General features: G+C 39.7%; 1 protein-coding gene across 3 annotated transcripts in view; it reads right to left on the bottom strand.

The window, feature by feature from the left end:
- LOC149309854 (thrombospondin type-1 domain-containing protein 7A-like) overlaps positions 1-17,588 on the bottom strand; it is a 358,854-nt gene that overhangs the window by 15,578 nt on the left and 325,688 nt on the right. For all 3 annotated transcript variants that reach the window (XM_089533152.1, XM_089533150.1, XM_089533151.1), the window contains 4 exons: positions 11,088-11,205; positions 4,836-4,981; positions 3,237-3,411; positions 1,892-2,065 (listed from right to left, as the gene is read on the bottom strand). In XM_089533152.1, the coding sequence (XP_089389278.1) occupies positions 1,892-2,065; positions 3,237-3,411; positions 4,836-4,981; positions 11,088-11,205 (613 nt within the window). The remainder of the gene's footprint in view (positions 1-1,891; positions 2,066-3,236; positions 3,412-4,835; positions 4,982-11,087; positions 11,206-17,588) is intronic.

Below are 17,588 nucleotides of genomic sequence, written 5' to 3'. Positions count from 1 at the left end.
TTAGGCCGATATACATGATAACTATAGCTTATCCAGTATTGTCTAGTCCCAGGATTCCCACAGAAGGTTAGCTTATCTCCCTCTGTAGTTTCTTTTTGCTCAGAGGTAAAGACCTTTGTATTTAAACTGATTATTAACTGATTGCTATGGAAGGGTTTTTAAATAGAGGATGTTGTACTTTTATTCTCAGGGCTTTATCACAAGTGGCTTTTAAGCTGCAATTCATAGAATCATAGAATCATAGAATCGTAGAGTTGGAAGAGACCACTAGGGCCATCCAGTCCAACCCCCTGCCATGCAGGAAATCCAAATCAAAGCATCCCTGACAGATGGCCATCCAGCCTCTGTTTAAAGACCTCCAAGGAAGGAGACTCTATCACAGGAAGGAAGTGGTGTCGGCAACACTGATCGCTTACACCACTTCCCTCCTGTAGCTGCTCCATCCCTGACCTGTGCCTTTTCATTCAAGGGGGAAACCTGTAAATGAAAGGCTAATCACACACTGCTGCTAGTGCAGAAAGCCATTCCCATGGCAGTTGTGCGATTGGAAATCATGTGGTGTGGTTGACCCCTACTTCCTCCTTTCTCTCCTCCCCTTTCCTTTTTAATTTTTCCCACAACTTTTTTTGTACTATTTCGGAGCACCGAAGTTTCAAAAATTGTTTAAAGGGACTACATAGGATCTGTGGAGCATTATAATTTTGCGAAAAATGTTAGGATTAAAAAAAAAAACCCGAAAGGCATGCTGGGCAAGGCATAAGAGAGGGAGAGAAGGGTTAAGGGAGAAGACAGGAATGGAGCATGATGCCAACAGCAACCCCAGTCCTGCAAAAGGAAGAAGCGTGTTGATTGCTTGATTGTTATCTGATATTATTTTAATTTGTTGTCTGCCTTATTTTACTGAATGTTAACATGTACTAATATGTATTATATTTAATTATTTTTGTAGAATGTATGCAATAGGCAGGTTTATTTTATCGATTTTATCTATTTTAACTGTATGTACAGCGCTATATAAATTAAGCTTAATAATGATGACGATGATGGTGGTGATGGCTGCTCCTATGCCAGTATGTTAGCATTTTATGTTTAGGTTGCGCAACCGCAGCACAAAAGATGCTGGTGTGATAAAGCCCTCAGTGGTATGTGTTCAATATGTTTAAATTGTTTTAAATCCATGCTGTTTTTAACTAGGCGCCTTAAATAACTGTGTGCTTTTAGCTCTCTTTATGAGACTGATTGTTTTTTTTAAAAAAAGCTTTATTTTGTCTCAATCTGAGTTGCATGCTACCTTGGACCTGCTATTGGGACCGAGATAGGCTATAAACAAATAGTCTGGCCTGGGTGGAAGCAGCCTCCAAGGCTTCAGGTATTTTGCAGCTCTGCTGATTGGAATCCTGGGACCCTGAACATATAGTGCATGTTCCGCCAGTGAACTCTGCCCCTTCCCTCTCTGTGATGGGAATCACAATCAGCATACTGCCCACATTGCTGGGCAGTAGGCAGATACTGTATTCTCTTCATGTATCTGTACAAATGCATTAATTCCCTCTTCTATTCATTTGGTCTACCTTGACTTTATAAAGTGTTGTTGCTGTGTGCCTTCAAGTCATTTGTGACTTATGGCAACCCTAGGGCAAATCTATCATGCAATTTTCTTGGCAAGATTTGTTCAGAGGGTATTTGCCATTGCCTTCCTCTAAGGCCAAAACAGTGTGACTTGACCAAGGTCACCCAGTTTCTATGTGAGTTTCCATGGCTGAATGGGGATTCGATTCCTGGTCTTCCAGGTTCTAGATCAAAGTGTAAACCACTGTGCCACATTGGTTCTCTAACAGAGTATAAATATCATAAAATGACCCCCAACTTGGCTATGGATTTCAGGACTCACCATTACATTGCCTTGTTTCCAAAACCTGCTCAGGGCAGAGGTGCTGATTTTCCAGATCTTGAATAATCACTGCTCGTGATCGAACCTGTATTCCACCAAAACCAAGATCTTCACCATTGACACAGGTCAACTGACAAAGACTCCACTCTGACCACTCCTTTAAGTAACAGTCACCTGTGCAATAATGGTGGTGGTGGGGGGGGGGGGCAAGGGGAGAAGAGGAGCATTACTGAAGATACTAGTAACAGGAAGGATTTACAATATCATATGACAACCTTAAATCCTAGCCTGAAATATTTTTCAAGATGATCTAACTGCAACATGTAGTGTTGATATCTTGCCCAAGCTTAGTTTTTAATAAATGTCATCCAAGCCCTTGTATGTTACCACAAAGACTGTGACAGGATTGCTCAAACTCATATATTACTCGTTAAGAACAGAAAGATCATTCATTGGGGTATGTGACATTTTGGTTTTCATAAACTGAAAGGCACAAAGTATTTCTGACTAATCCAATCATGTCTTGTACTAAGAAACACAAGTGTTTATAAAAATCTACAATGCTCCTTATAGCTTGAGAAGCATACACAACTAAATATGTTAAGAAAATGTGGGATTACTTTAAAATCGTTTCTGCCAATAGTGTCCTATATAAAGCTAAAAAGGCATCCAGGCTTACAAATGAGCCTAGAGCTTTAATTATTTCAACTAAAGGACTATTAAAAATTCATGTTGCCCTATGTTATGTTGACAACAAATAAAATCAGCTCTATGTTAACAGGGTGCCTTAATGAAGGCGCTTTATTTGCTAACATTAAGAAATCGTGTAAAGAAATGAATTATTGAATAAACGAAGTATGTATAATAGGTGAGCATGTAGTGATCTTTGGAAACATTAACTAGTGTGCATCATTAACCCATCCCCACAGGACAGTTAATCTTCTCTTTGGTGAGTTATGGGGCTATTCAAGCAAAGGTCATTTCCTGAGCAAATAGAGTGAAGAACACTCTAGACACAACTCTTCTTTTAAAGATTACCTTGAAAAGGAGCAATAAATAAGAGCTTGTTGTAGCACTTGCTCTGATTTGGTGGGAGAATCCAGTTCTAAATTGTAACGAGAGAGGCACTTTTGCAAAAAGTTTGATCAGAATCTGTTTCCTCATCCTTGCACCTTAAATCAATGGCTAATCAGGGACTAATAGCAATTCTGACTTGATGTTAGAAACTGAAGGTTGCATTGTCTATATCAGTGAAGTATGTGTTATTTTAAGCTTTTTTCCCCTGTAAAATTATTCAACAGTGTGACCAACAGTGGTTTAGCACCCAGGCAAGTAAACTGTTTACCTGGACAAGGTAAGGTACAAGTTTCTTCAAGTACAATTTTCTTATTCCCATCCACAACTGGTTCTATTTCCCCACAAAATTCTTCATCCACTATTTTGCCAGTATCATCACTGGATCCATCATAGACCATACAGGAAATATTTCTGACTCTTGTTCCTTCTCCACACTGAGCATCCTGGAAAATGAGAAGCAATAAAAATATTAAGAGAAAGGGAAAGCTGGACACAATTTAATAGACCTTTAACAGAGTTTCCCTACTATTGGACAGCAGAATCTTACGAATTCCATTTAGCTGTCTTAGTACATATGTTAGTGGTTTGACCTACAGTAGCTAAATCAATTAGTTTTGCCCTAGATTTGAAATCCAAACTAACAGTACACTTTTATGCATGCCTACTCAAATGTAGGCTTCAATGAATTCAATGGGTGTTTCTGCCAGGTAAGTGAATATACCTATGCACACTTAACTAGGACTAAACCACACTGAACTAAATGAGATGTAGTTCAGACCAGGCATACATATAACTACACTGTAAATAGGCCAAATGTATGTAAAATAACCAAGATTAATTCATACAATTGGTATTAGACTGTCCTGTAGATTTTTGATATTTTACACTCTGTTTCTTTCCAAAGGTGGAAAAGATTGCTGATTTTATGGCTCTCCAAATGTTGATGAACTACTCCCCCACCAGCGTGACCATGGGGAGCTGGGCAGAGGGGGTCCAAAAATATGTGGAGGGCTACAGGTTCTCTACACTTGGTGAAAGCATTCCAAAGAAGCAAACACCTATCTTTCTATTACTGACCGGATTTTGGGTTCACTGATTCAACACTATGATTATAATGGAGCAGCCATTTTTTTTCTTTTCAATATTGGGGAGATTATGGCCTCCAAAGTGTTGATGAACTACTGCTACCACCATTGCTCACAAGCTGGCTGGACTGATACTACCTTGAAATATGTTATAGCTTCAGTTTACTCCACATCTCCTGCTTTTCAGATTTGCTACTCAGGGCAGAGCTAAATGCTACCGGGAGTGTTTAGTAAGAGGACCTTATGTGATAGTACTACAGATCTGAATGGGCCTCTATGCTAAAATTTGTATGCCTTATATATGAACCATAACCAGAAAAAAAAAACCCAAGCTGGAAACTTTCCTACAGCAAGACAGCTGTACAAGTTCAGGCAGATTTTAACATGGGTTATTTAAACAAATGCTTGCATGTGTGGTTTCTGAGTTTGCACAGTCCTCATGGGACTGCACCATGTATGTGCCTCAGGTAAACTTTTCATCTGGCAAGAATAAGTGATGTCAAGGGCAATAACTGCTTTCCTTTTCTTGTTTTCCACTTAAGGATGTTCAGACTGTTCATGACATCTAAGTCCCATGATGTCTAATAGCCTGCTTTACAGCAGGGATGGGGAACAGCTATGGCCTTCCACATGCTTTTTTAATTCCAATTCCCATCAACCCCAACCAGCAAGGCTAAAGGTCAGGGACAATGTTCAGAGGTACTTTATAAACAGTAATGTTTGTATGTGTGATTTTCATTCAAAACATTTTAAGGATGAAAGGCTTCAAACATCTATTTTACCTCAACTTTGCATTCAGCCCACTGACTGTACTGCCATTGATAGCAAGGTTTTACTGGGCAGGGCTTGAATTGTTCCATTTGTGAAGGACAAGGTCTCCCATCACCTTGGAAGCGCTGGATAACAGTTCTTCTTCGTATCATCTTTCCTTCATACCAGAAAGAGACAAAGGAAAGAAGGGAGAGAAACAAAAATGTAGCATTGAGCTTTGTCACATGCATCAAAACATCTCTGTTTTAGTCCCTGTGACTTGCTATGATTTCTTTGAATGATTTTTTAACTCTGTATTTGGGCTGGAAAACTATGAAGGAACAAGCTGTGGATGTGGGGACCTCACCACATGGTCTAGATCGGCCTTCTCCAATATACTTCCCTCTGATGTTTTGGCCTGGGACTATGCTGACTAGGAGTGATAGGAATTGTAAACTAGAACAGTGTCTACTTGGTATCTGCTAGGGTTTGGTTTCAAGACCCTCTCCCCTGTGGATACCAAAATCCATGGATGCTGAAGTCCCATTAAATACAGTGGCACAGTAAAATGGTGTCCCTTATACAAAATGGCAAAATGGAAGCTTGACTCCATGGATTAAGAATCCATGGATATGGAGGGCTGACAATACATCTGGTAAATACTAGGTGGTAGAACACTGTTCTAGATCAGTTAGGCCTTGGATATGGATATGTTGGACATGGGTAGAAAGAGAAAATTTTATATCAAACCAATTTCTACGTCAAGTGAGAAAATGAAAATTGTTAGCTGGAGGCATGAAAACAGTAGTATCCTATTGCTGGGCCATGGTAGCCCAACCAAAAGACCATTTCATTTGTGCTGAAATAGTCTCAACCTGTGTCAACCTGATGTCCCTGGCTGAGTCAGATAACTCCCTTAATCCTGTCAGCATGGTCATTAGCTGTTCTGGCTGAGAATATGATTTGGTTTCTGAAATAGCTGCAGAGTAGTCCCACACACCTACAGGATACCAGGTTGTGAAAGGCTGATATAAAGAATGTCTGTTTTACAAAGGGGGAAGCTAAAAACTGGTGTTTTCTTCAAAATGAGGACATACTTTCTGGTCTGAACTTAAATCATTTAAGCCCTGTAGGCATTCTTGGACTGCAACTCCCTGCATTCCTCACCACTGCTATGCTGGGTAGGCCTGCTGGGACTTGTAGTCCAACAACCTCAGGATGACTATGTGATTTTCATGCTTGCCCTAAAATCAAGGTGACATTTCATATGGTGCCTCATTCACACCATCTTTCTTTATACTAAAAATATGTCTGCTGAACTCCCAAGCAACAACTTGCAGAAAGTAGAGCACAGTTTCTGTCTTTCTCTCTTTGTTTCCTTTGTTACTGTTATAAACAGAAAATGTTCAGCATAGGCAGAATATTTTCAGCATAGAAAACATAAAGAAATGTAAAGAAGAATGGATTTAGCAGCCATTAATCTTTAGGCTAGATAAGAATGACAGGTAACTAGGGACCTTATCGCACACACAATTTTAAACATTCTGGGGACCGAAGGAGGACGCTCGTGTGTGCGTGCGTGCTGCAGAAAACTGAGTTTATCGCACATGAATACGTCCTCCAAGAGGCCCTGTTCCGTCCCCCAGCGCGCACCCGTTCGCGTCCAGTCCTGACGGGCGTGATTTTTTGCTGACAGAAGGTAATCCGTCAGGCAAAAATCATGCCTGTCAGGACTGGACGTGAACGGGTGCGCACCGGGGGACGGAACAGGGCCTCTTGGAGGACGTATTCGTGTGCGATAAACCCCGTTTTCTGCAGCACGCGCGCACACGAGCGTCCTCCTTCGGTCCCCAGAATGTGTGTGCGATAAGGTCTTAGGCCTGCTTGAGCACTAGTCCTTTTAGAAAGTTACACAACCACAGAAAGGTTTCTTCCCATACTTTTTTTAAAAATCCTTTTGGTTGATTCTATTTTTTTCTTTCTAAGGTATTCTTTTTCATTACTGGGATAGACAATACAGTACCGGCAAAAGTATTGTCTGTGTGTGCATCCACACTGGCTTGGGAAGGGTAGTATCACATAATTGTTCCCTTACCAGTTAGTATTTAAGCCAAAGTTGCAATAAAATCTTGCTGAAATGTCCTCCTTTATTGGAAGAAAAACATTCAAGCACTGTCACTAAAAGCAGACTCTACAATGGTTAACTACAGTACAGGACAATAAGGAAACAATAGTTACTTTGCAGCTGAATAGTCCTATATAGTCTTAGGAATGGCTACTCAGATTTAAGTGGGGCTTACTTTCAGGTAAAGGGTATTTAGGACTACAGTGTATAAATTATATTATGCCCTCAAAGGAACTGAATTTTATAGCAGGGAGATTAGCAGAAAACTGCCACTGAGTGGCAGCAGAGCTGTATACATTGTTTCTCCTGCCAAGATGTCATGTTAATAAGTTGAATGTTCCAGCCATTAATAAAGAATCAATAAAAATGTAATGTTGTGGTGGTGTGATGGCTCTTCCATTATGACAACGCAAGGTGAAATTAAATTTTGTGTACACAAAGCACGAAAACTCCATGCAACTGAACCCCAAGTACATTTATTTCTGAGACACAGTGCATAGTGTGTAGCAGTTTGTCATTGGCTATTATGTTCTCCTTGCTTTAAAACTTCAGCCCCTTCAAAGCACAGCTTCAGACCTGGTTACAGCTTTAGCCGCGGTTAATGACAGTATCACAAACAGCTTAAGGAGGTAGGAGGCATTTGCTCCATGGAAGAAAATAAAATGGAGGGGAGGGAGTATCTATTCCATATGCAGGCTACTGACTGTTAAACTAAGGCCCCATTCCCACTGGGCATATAAAGCAACGTATTTCACTGCGATTCTGACTCGGATCTTTTTTCCGAGTTGTATTCGAATCTGGTCCCTCGTTCCCATTACGAAAGGGTGCAACAGACTCGGGATTTTATGACCCATGTTCTCTTTCCCATTGAAATTTTCTCGGTCGTAATTTGAAGCGGACATTTTTGCTCCCCGCTCCCACTGCCCTTCCGGAACCTCTTCTTTTTTAAGCAGCTGTCAATCAAGTGCCTAGGTGCTTGACCTCACAGCCAATCAATCGCTCAGGCGCTTTTCCGCTCTGGGAAACGGAGAAGAAGCCTCCATCCCCCCAAGTCCCTTTGCCTCCCAAGCTCTCCCATGCCTTCTCAGAATCCCTCTGGGAAAAGGAGAAGGAGCCTCTATTCCCCAAAGTCCCTTTGCCTCCCAGGCTCTCCTGTGTCTTCCCAGAGTCCCTCTGGGAATGGGAGAGGGAGCCTCTATTCCACCAAGTCCCTTTGCCTCCCTGGCTCTCCTGTGTCTTCCCAGTCTCTCTGGGAAAGGAGAAGGAGCTTCTATTCCCCCAAGTCCCCTTGCCTCCCAAGCTCTCCTGTGTCTTCCCGGAGTCCCTTTGGGAAAAGAGAAGGAGCCTCCATCCCCGCAAGTCCCTTTGCCTCCCCCATTGCTCCCTGGGCTGTCTGGGGGACGATCGAGCAGGCATGTAATAATAGTTAAAAATGGTCTTCAATGGATCTCCTCACACATCGATCTATGCATGTGGAGGATGGGGGAAGTTGCAGGGAGGTGTAATGTGTTTACCATGTTTGGAGGTCAATGTAGCAATTTGCTATGTTTGGACACCCAACAGAGGACCTAGGCGATCGAAAGCTTAATTTTTAAAAAAAATAAATTTGTCTACACATGCGATTGCCTTACCCTGCTTCCCACTCCACCGGGGGAAAGGCTATGTGAACGGGGGGAAATGGCGCCCGTAATGCAGGAAAGAGAACAAGTGGGTGACATCCCCAGGCCAGCCCCTTGAGAACTGCTCCTCCCATTCCCAAGTTCCCGACTCAGACACCCTTGTCATTCCCATTCATTTGCCCCGAATCAGACTCAGGAGGTGCAGGAAACACCTCTGAAAAAATACAGTCAAATTAATCTGGTTTATCCGCCACTGATTCGGGTTTTCCAGGAAAAATTGATTACACAGGGATCAGATCTGAATTCCAATGGGAACAAAATTGGCGCAATGAGGATCGAATGCGTGCTCAAATGGGAACAATGCCCCCATAATTTGAGTCTTGATCCATGTTATAAGCCAGTGGGAATGGGGCCTAAGTTCACCAGAGAGCCACTGTGGTTTAATGGATAGATTAGGGTTAGAGAAGGCAATATTCCAATTTCTATGCAGTCATGAAATTCACTGGGTCACCCAGATATTTTTAATCTATGCATTTGAACTGAGAGCTGAGACCCTACATAGGGAGATGTACCTCTGGAGACATGGCTACAACTCTCTAGCTGCATGTAGCCCCAAGTCACCAGTACAGTCATTTCCATGTTTCTGGAGAGCAGAAAGATGGGCACAGATGTGTCCAGCTGCCTTTCCATAGCTGGCCACACTGTGGCAATATTTCACAGCCTGTCCAACTACAGAAAGAGAACTGTACATACCTCTGCTCATTCTCCCATTCTCCAGCAACTAGGAAGCGGTCATGTTGGTGTGTGAGTTGCATTGTGGAAAAGATAAGTTTTGGGAAAACCTTAGGTCACTGCATGCACAACAACAACAAAGTGATCTGTGATGGAGTAAAGCAGTCTTAAGACACCATAATTATTGACCAGGAAGGCAGCCAATGTTTATATGATGTTAATTTTATTGACAGTTTAATTTAATTTTAATCTTTTTATATGTTTGAAACTATATGTGGTTTTTATCTGTATCTCTTTTTTTCCTGCAAAATGTGTTCAGTCCCACTCTTGGAAAAAAGGCATAAAAGGAATAAACTGATTGACTGATTGAGAGCCTACATGCTCAAGCATAGCACTAAGAATTCCATATACAGAATAGGGCTGCACATCTATGGGCTGCACTGCCAGTATCTACCACTACACTGCGACAACATCTCCCAAGGTTTTAAGGAGAGAGTGGAGGAGCACCTGGCAGTGTTCTCAAAGCTAGATGCAGACCAAGCACACGAGTCAACATCTTAATAGATGATGGCATCCGTCTGTCTGGCTAAGGGAAAATAGCCAGAAAATAGCCCCGATCCTCTCTGCTCTAAACCAGCAACAGAATGGCTGTTTGGGGGAAGCTGTTGCAGTGATATAGTTGAGTTGGGAGGGTGCTTTGGTTGTTGGAGCTCTGCAATGACCAAAAAATGCATACACAAGCAAAAGGTGATGTTACACTTGCAGAATTCCCTAAAAGGGTGACAACCATTATCTGTCAACCTAATCTGCTACAAACAGTTATAGGCTGAGTCTTCCTATCCAGAATTCCAAAATCCAAAACTTTTTCATGGGTGTTTGAAATAGTGACACTTTTGCTTTCTGATGGTTCAAGGTACACTAACTTTGTTTCATGTACAATATTATTAAAAATATTGTATAAACTTACCTTCAGTTTATACAATAAACTTTATAAACTTAATGAAACATAAATGAATTTTGTGTTTATACTTGGGTCCCATCCTCAAGACGTCTCATTATGTATAAATAAATAATGTGTGTATGTATAAATAAATAAAAGTATTCCAAAATCTCCTACAATGAATCCAACATCTAAAACACTCCTGAGGGTGGGGCTGCATGCAGAGGAGGAGCACATATGCTATCTTAAGCAGCTTGGAATAATGGTGGGATAGAAATAGCATAAATACATAAATAAATGAAAATGTTACATTTGCGCTGCCTATTTAGGTGTCTACCCCCCAGATGCATTTATATAATTATTCTTCATAATTCAGTTTCAGGTGCTAATAGAAAGTGTCAGATTTGATCCCAACATAGCTCATTTTCCTTGATGTTCTAGATTCTGCGATCAGAAAATATTTATAACAATATACTGATGTTGGATGAATTTGCAGGAAAGCAGTGCACCTTTGTAGTGTTTCCTTTTAGTAGTAAATTGTGAAGAATATCTGTTCCAACTGGGATCTAAAATTGTCTTCTGCTCACTCTGATATTCCAGATAGATAGTCTCCTGTAGTAGTTCTGTGTGGCATTCACCCTTTCTCATTTCTATTATCTAAGTCAGAATGGATTTTGACAATCCTGATCCTCTTAGCATGAGCATGGCATCAGGAGAAGCTTGCATGCAGGCAAAGCAGTCCTCCACTGACCTACCAATCTCTTTATCCAAGCCACTGTTCCTTCTGTTTCTTAGTGAGTGATATGAGATGAGGGCTCATCTTTTAAGATGGTTTAAGTATCAGTCAAAGGAAAGCTTCTCAACTAACCTGCAAGGCCACAAGGCTGAGAGCACTCCGACCATGGAGACCAGTCAGAAAGCTGACAGTTCACAGGACATTCCACTGTGCAGGATGTGTTCATATGCCATGTCTTTTCCAAGCCAAGCTAAAAAGGAATGAGACAACAAATCAGTGTATCAAATGCAAGGTGAGTACACCAATGAATACTGAATGAAATCAGGAGCATCTGCATCTTGGATTGAAAGTTTACCACTGCAAAAGAGACATGCAGAGGGAGCACCTACTGAATATATTTGTTAATCAGGATACATAGCCTCAAAAATATACCAGTTCATATAAAAACCTAAATGTGATCTTCACTCTCCCATAGGATGCAAACAACTCCTTAAACACCTCTTCTTTTATGGCCTTGATATTTTGAATTGCAAGCATGCCATCTTAAATATGAAATTCAAAACATAGATGAAGGAAAAAATAATTACAACCCATGTTAGAAGCTATCAGTGACTGTGTGTCTGTGCCCTTCAGTTAGCACCTATGGTAGGACAAAAACCACTGTATCCATTCAATCCGAAACAAATAGAAGCAAACATTTTGTTATGTTCTGAATCAGTTTCAGAGTTAGATTACCCAGAATGGCAATTTCTAAATCAACAGTAGAATAAAGTAGAAAACCTAAATTATCACCCATTGCTTTCAGAATATTTTGAATGTTGGAAAGATTTGTTCAGAGGTTTGCCCTTGTCTTCCTCTGATGTTGAGAGAATGTGACTTGCCTAAAGTCACCCAATGGGTTTCCATGGCTGAGTGGGGATTCGAACTCTGGTTTCCAGAATCATAGTCCAATGCTCAAACCACTACAACATGTTGCCTCTTAGCATTGCTTTAAGTACTGACTTCTTTAGCATTGTTTTAAGTATTGGCTTTCATACTTCAGGACTGCAGAGTAGTTGCCTGTCAAATTTGTATCACCACAGGCAATCTTTTGAAAGTTTATCACCTGGGTCACAATATGTTTCTCTGTATTTTACATTGTTATGATATATTTTATGCATTTTGGTTGGCCCAATAAAGATATTGCTGTTTGTGGATCTGAGATGTTGTATTCTATCAATTTGGGATGTTGTAGATGTTTTACAGTATCCATAATTCTGGGAGAAAATATCAGAAATAAGGTAAGATTGTCGAACAAGGGCAAGACAGAAAATGAAGGCAGCTTTACAGCTGAACATCAAGAAAGCAAAAATTATGACCACAGATGAGCTACCTAATTTTAAAATAGAAGATGAAGAGATTGAAATAGTCCAAGATTTTCCATACTTCAATTAAAATGAATACTGCATTCAAGAAATCAGAAGCAGACTAGCACATTGAAGGGCAGCTATGAAGGAACTAGACAAGATCCTGAAGTGTAAAGATATACCATTAAATACTAAATTTAGGACTATCCATGCCATTGTACTTCCCAATTCTTATGTACAGTTGTGAAAGCTGGAAAATGAAGAAAGCTGAAAGGAAAAAAATATAAACTTATTTGAGATTATTTTATTTATTTATTATATTTATTTGTTCGGACAATACCATGGACCATTTAAAAGACCAATGTATGGGTCCTAGAGAAGAAAAATCCCAAACTCTCTCTGGAAGCAAAGATAACTAAACTGAGGTTGCTGTATTTTGGCCATATCATGAGAAGAAATGACTCACTAGAAAATATTATAATGCTTGGCAAAGTAGAGGGCAATAGGAAAAGAGGAGGGATGCATTCCAGATGAACAGACGCAATCAGAGAAGCAAAAGTCATGGATCTGTAGGAGCTGAGCAGAGTGACTGAGGATAGGTTGACCTGGAAGTCTCTCATACATAGGGCTGCCATGAGTTGAGGTCAACAACAAATTGTATTGTATTACACTCTGATCCCATCCCCTCTTACCTTGCAACTGCAGTATACTTCCAAGTCCATCACTATATCTGAAGAAGTGAACTATTATCTACAAAAGCTCATGTTACAATAAATCAGTTCATCTCAAAGGTGCTGTTTGACACATTCTTTTCCATTTGCATCATTCATAAGACTAAAAGATATCTACCAAAATGTGACTGCAAAAAAGTCATCCCAAAGGACCGTGTGGAACCACTTTAAGATTTGTGTAAATAACATGTCTGGATTTTAAGCGAGAGATCTTTGTCTTAGCTCAGCAGGAGCTATATCTCAAGCAAGCCAAGAAGAATATCCAAGTTAGCAAGAAAACAAAGCTCACATGCTGATATAGCTGCTTATATACATGAGGTTTAGAATGGCAGATAGAAAGCTTGGCTTAGAACACTTCTGTTTTGTTAATGTAGGTAAATGAACAATAATAAGCTTCTGGGTATTTTAAGCAGCACGAGGTCTCTCCTGAATTTAGGTGATTTGAATTTCAAAGACCTCGAGGAAATGACAAGTAAAGTTTTGTGATGTGTTAATTTCTGCACCCAGCAGAGATCTACCAGTGTTCCACTGTTCTTTGAGATGCTCTTATAAACAATGAGACACAGGGAAAACATGCTCTGGCAATTAATTATGCCTGGCAGCAATAAATATGTTGGGGAAGCTTATTTAGCAAATGGACTGAAATGGAGTGAGATCACACACTATGCATTATTAGGAGACTGAAAGTAGATACACATATTCAGTAACAAGTTACAATGATCACACTACCCTGTGTACTTGGGGAATAATACTAAGCTAATTCACCTTTATCCAGGTGAAAAAACACAATTTGCACCGAGTGACTTCTGGGATATTTTCTGATCCGGTGATAATTACAGCATATTGAGGCATACCTGTAAGGCTCAGGGTTAAGAACAGGTTGCTTTGGGAAACCAAAGAGAAATAAATAAATTAAATTCCAAAGCTTCTATCAAGAGGGGAGGTACTCAGTGGAGAAACAAACTGATGGTGGCTCTGACAGCAGACAAAAAGAAATGGACAATGAGAGTAGCTTGGCAGCTAGTCAATGCACGCTGTGTGAATGGGGTGTTAGTTGCCTGCCAAAGGTTCTCAGCTTTAAAAATTTCCAAACTGAGTCTCTGCACAGGTCCAAAACCTATAGTGTGAGGACACAGATGACTACTATGAGGAACTTCTGGATTTCCTAAATGAGAAAGTCAAATCCGCTTGCCCTCATGCTGCCAGCCTATTGACAACCATAATACCTACTTCTCAGCATCATTTCCACTAGAAAAATCATCATGGAGCGTTCGTTGTCTCATAATATTACATTAGCAATTAATGCAGTTTGATGCCATTTTAACTGCCATGGCTCAATGCTATGGACAAAAACCCCCACCTTTCCACATATCAAAAAATAATGGATTTCTTGGGACAATTTTTGTCCCAATAATCTTTTTTTACTCTTAAAAAACTGTTAGTGGATGAAACTCAGGAACATTGTTTATAACTCTTCAGATGACAATGTTGTAACATGACTCTCCTGGAGGCCTAGTTTTATCTGAATTCTGTAATAAAACATGAACCTAGAAGAAAAGGGTTTAAATGTCCTGTCCAAGTAGATGAAGGGTTTTTAAAATCATATTACAGTAGAAAATAATGTCTTTAGTGTTTTCTTGGAATTATAATTTAAAAAACCCAATTAACTGAATTTTAGTAGGGGATAGTTTCAAGGTTTAATGGAGAATGAGATTATCATAATGAAGTCTGTTCTTCTGCAGATGAAAACTGAGCTATAGATGTTGATGCTTTGAAAAGAACATTACAATGTATTTTTCTCTAAGAGAAAGCACAACTTAGATGTAGAAGGAATGTTAGATGAGTATTGCTGTTGTATCATGATATATTCTGGGCCATTCTCTTTGCTATCCTTGAGTCATGATTAAGATTCTAGGATTAAAAAGGTATTCTCATAAGAATCTATAACCCGTACTTTCAAAAATATTAAAACATTAAGACACAAGGTTTAACAGCCTGCCATTAAAATATAATTTTATCTTTTACAAGATTTTTCTGTCGTCTTAAAATATAGCTCATTCCATAAAACACAGCATTTGTAAATCTCTGTTCAGTATGGAAATAAACATGTTATTACACAGAATAAAAAAATAAATAATACTTTAAAAATTAAAAAAATAAATGAACACAGTGCATTTAATAACTGGCTAGGGAGAACAGCATAGTGCAAACATACTGTCCTGGAAAACAATATGCTTTGATCACTGTATTTCAAAAATTAGCAACCAGATACATAGTAGGTAGGCAAAGAATTGCAAAAGGTAAAAAGGACTGTGTTGAACTGCTTATTCATCCATCTTATGTCAGACAAATGGAATATAAACCTATACACCTGAGGGACTATTGATATATATTTACACTTCAGATCTAAAATGGATTGGATAAGCATCAGCCCAAGATGTTTTGCTGACTGCGGTGGGTGGCAAAATGGTGCTTGTACTAAAATCAATGCAACTTATAGCACATTTACACTATAGAAATAATGCAGTTTGACACCACTTTGGCTGTCATGGCTCCATCTGACAGAATCCTAGGATGTGTAGCTTTGTGAGGCATCAACACAATTTGGCAGAGAAGATTAAAAACCTTATAAATACAAATCCAAGGATCCCCTAAGACTGAGCTACAGCACTTAAGGTGGTATCAAACTGCATTAATTCTACAACGTAGGTGCACCTTTAGGCTACATAGACATTGCAGAATTAATGCAGTTTGAAGCCATTTTAAGTAACATGCCATGGAATTTTGGAATTTGTAGTTTTGTGACATATTTAGCTTTCTCTGTCAGAGAGCTCTGCTGCCACAACAAACTACAAATCCAAGGATTCCACAGGATGGAGCTATTACAGTTAATGCAGTGTCAAACTGCATTAACTCTGTAGTGTGGCAGAAGTCTTTCTGATGGCTCACTTACTTCAGTGGTTCTATGAGGTCAGTGTGATGTAGTGGTCTGAGCGCTGGACAACTCTGGAGAGCAGGGTTTGATTTCCCACTCAGCCATGGAAACCTAGCCTCAGAGAAAGACCACGGCAAGCCTACTCTGAACAAATCTTGCCAAGAAAACCCAATAATAGGTTCACCATGGGGTTGCCATAAGTGGGAAATGACTTGGAGGCACATAACAACAACAAAGCATAACTATCTTATGACTATCTCCAACCCATTTTTTGTATTATTTTGTTAGGTATAAGTTAGACACATTTTTTAAAAAAAATACACATGAGAATCATTATCACACTGGTCCAAAGCACACTGCAGAAATAATCCAGTTTCAGACCATTTTAACTGCCCTGGCTCAATGCTAGAGAATTCTGGGAACAGTCGTTTTGTAAAACATTTAGCCTTCTCTATCAGAGAGCTCTGGTCCCCCAATAAACTATAGTTCCCAGAATTCCCTAGCACTAAGCCAGAGCAGTTAAAGTGCTCAAACTGGATTATTTCTGCAGTGTGCTTTGTACCACTGATCCTTAAAAGGTAGGAAAAGTGGGTTTGCACCACATACAATACACACAAAACTGGCAAGCAAATCAGGTTGATGCACATGTATCTATTTGGTTTTCAGACTTTCAGGTTTACAGCACAATTAACTCCTTTTGATCATATGAAAGTTTAGAGTTCACTTTCGCTCCCCTTCAGTGAGAACACCTTTGACGCTTAGCAATGTCACTCTGCTGTTAATCCGATAAATAGGTTTTATAAGACACAGTTCCCAGATCAGTCAGTCACCAGTCTTTCTGAGCCACTTCCTTCCTGTGTCCTTGTCTGTTACAGACAAGCACTACATTGTTAAGACTTGTCAGCAGGCTATTCTTTCATTTTAAAAATAAAATAAAATAAAGTAGTTTATTATTTTATTTAAATATTATCTGAGTAGCTTATTATTCTGCTCCTCACTACATTGATTATTTGTTTTACTGGTATATTTAGACATTTCCCCTATCATCCTCACAATGTATCATCAGTCTTTCACTCTTTCACTCGCTCTTATAGAGGAGGAATGGTACTTGGGACAAATATAATGTTTTACATTCTATTTGCACCCCCTCCTTATGACCACAATCACTACCTTGCAACCTAGCATGTGCTAAAAGCCTTAAATAGTTTGGGATAAGCTATATGAATAACTATCTTCACCCAAATAATACTATCTCGACCCAAAGATCTATGTCAGGGTTCCTTATTTTCTTTAGTACACTCCTTCAAGATCTGTCATGTCTGCATGAAGGAGAGATCTTAGCACTGATCTTACCACTTACCACTCCTTTCCCATTGATATGCACATATCCTTTCTGTGCAGGCATTCAAGTGAGCAGTAAAAATATTTCTGTTCAAATCAAAGCTTCCTTCACTTGCATTTATCATGGACTTGTGTGACCAAAGCAGCTTCACCAAGTATTCTGTACACTTGCCAATAGGGCTGTTATGTTTTATATTTGACCATGCTCTTCTGCATGTGGTGTTTTGAGATGACAAAGCCCTGAACAGATAAAGACATATACTAAGCTGGCAATTCTGAA

Source organism: Sceloporus occidentalis, unplaced genomic scaffold (genome assembly GCF_023333645.1).
Source record: "Sceloporus occidentalis isolate IW3139 unplaced genomic scaffold, rSceOcc1.0.p SCAF_7, whole genome shotgun sequence".
Lineage (NCBI taxonomy): Eukaryota > Metazoa > Chordata > Lepidosauria > Squamata > Phrynosomatidae > Sceloporus > Sceloporus occidentalis.
Note: the sequence above shows the minus strand (reverse complement) of the source record. Positions and strands in the feature narration are given on the sequence as shown.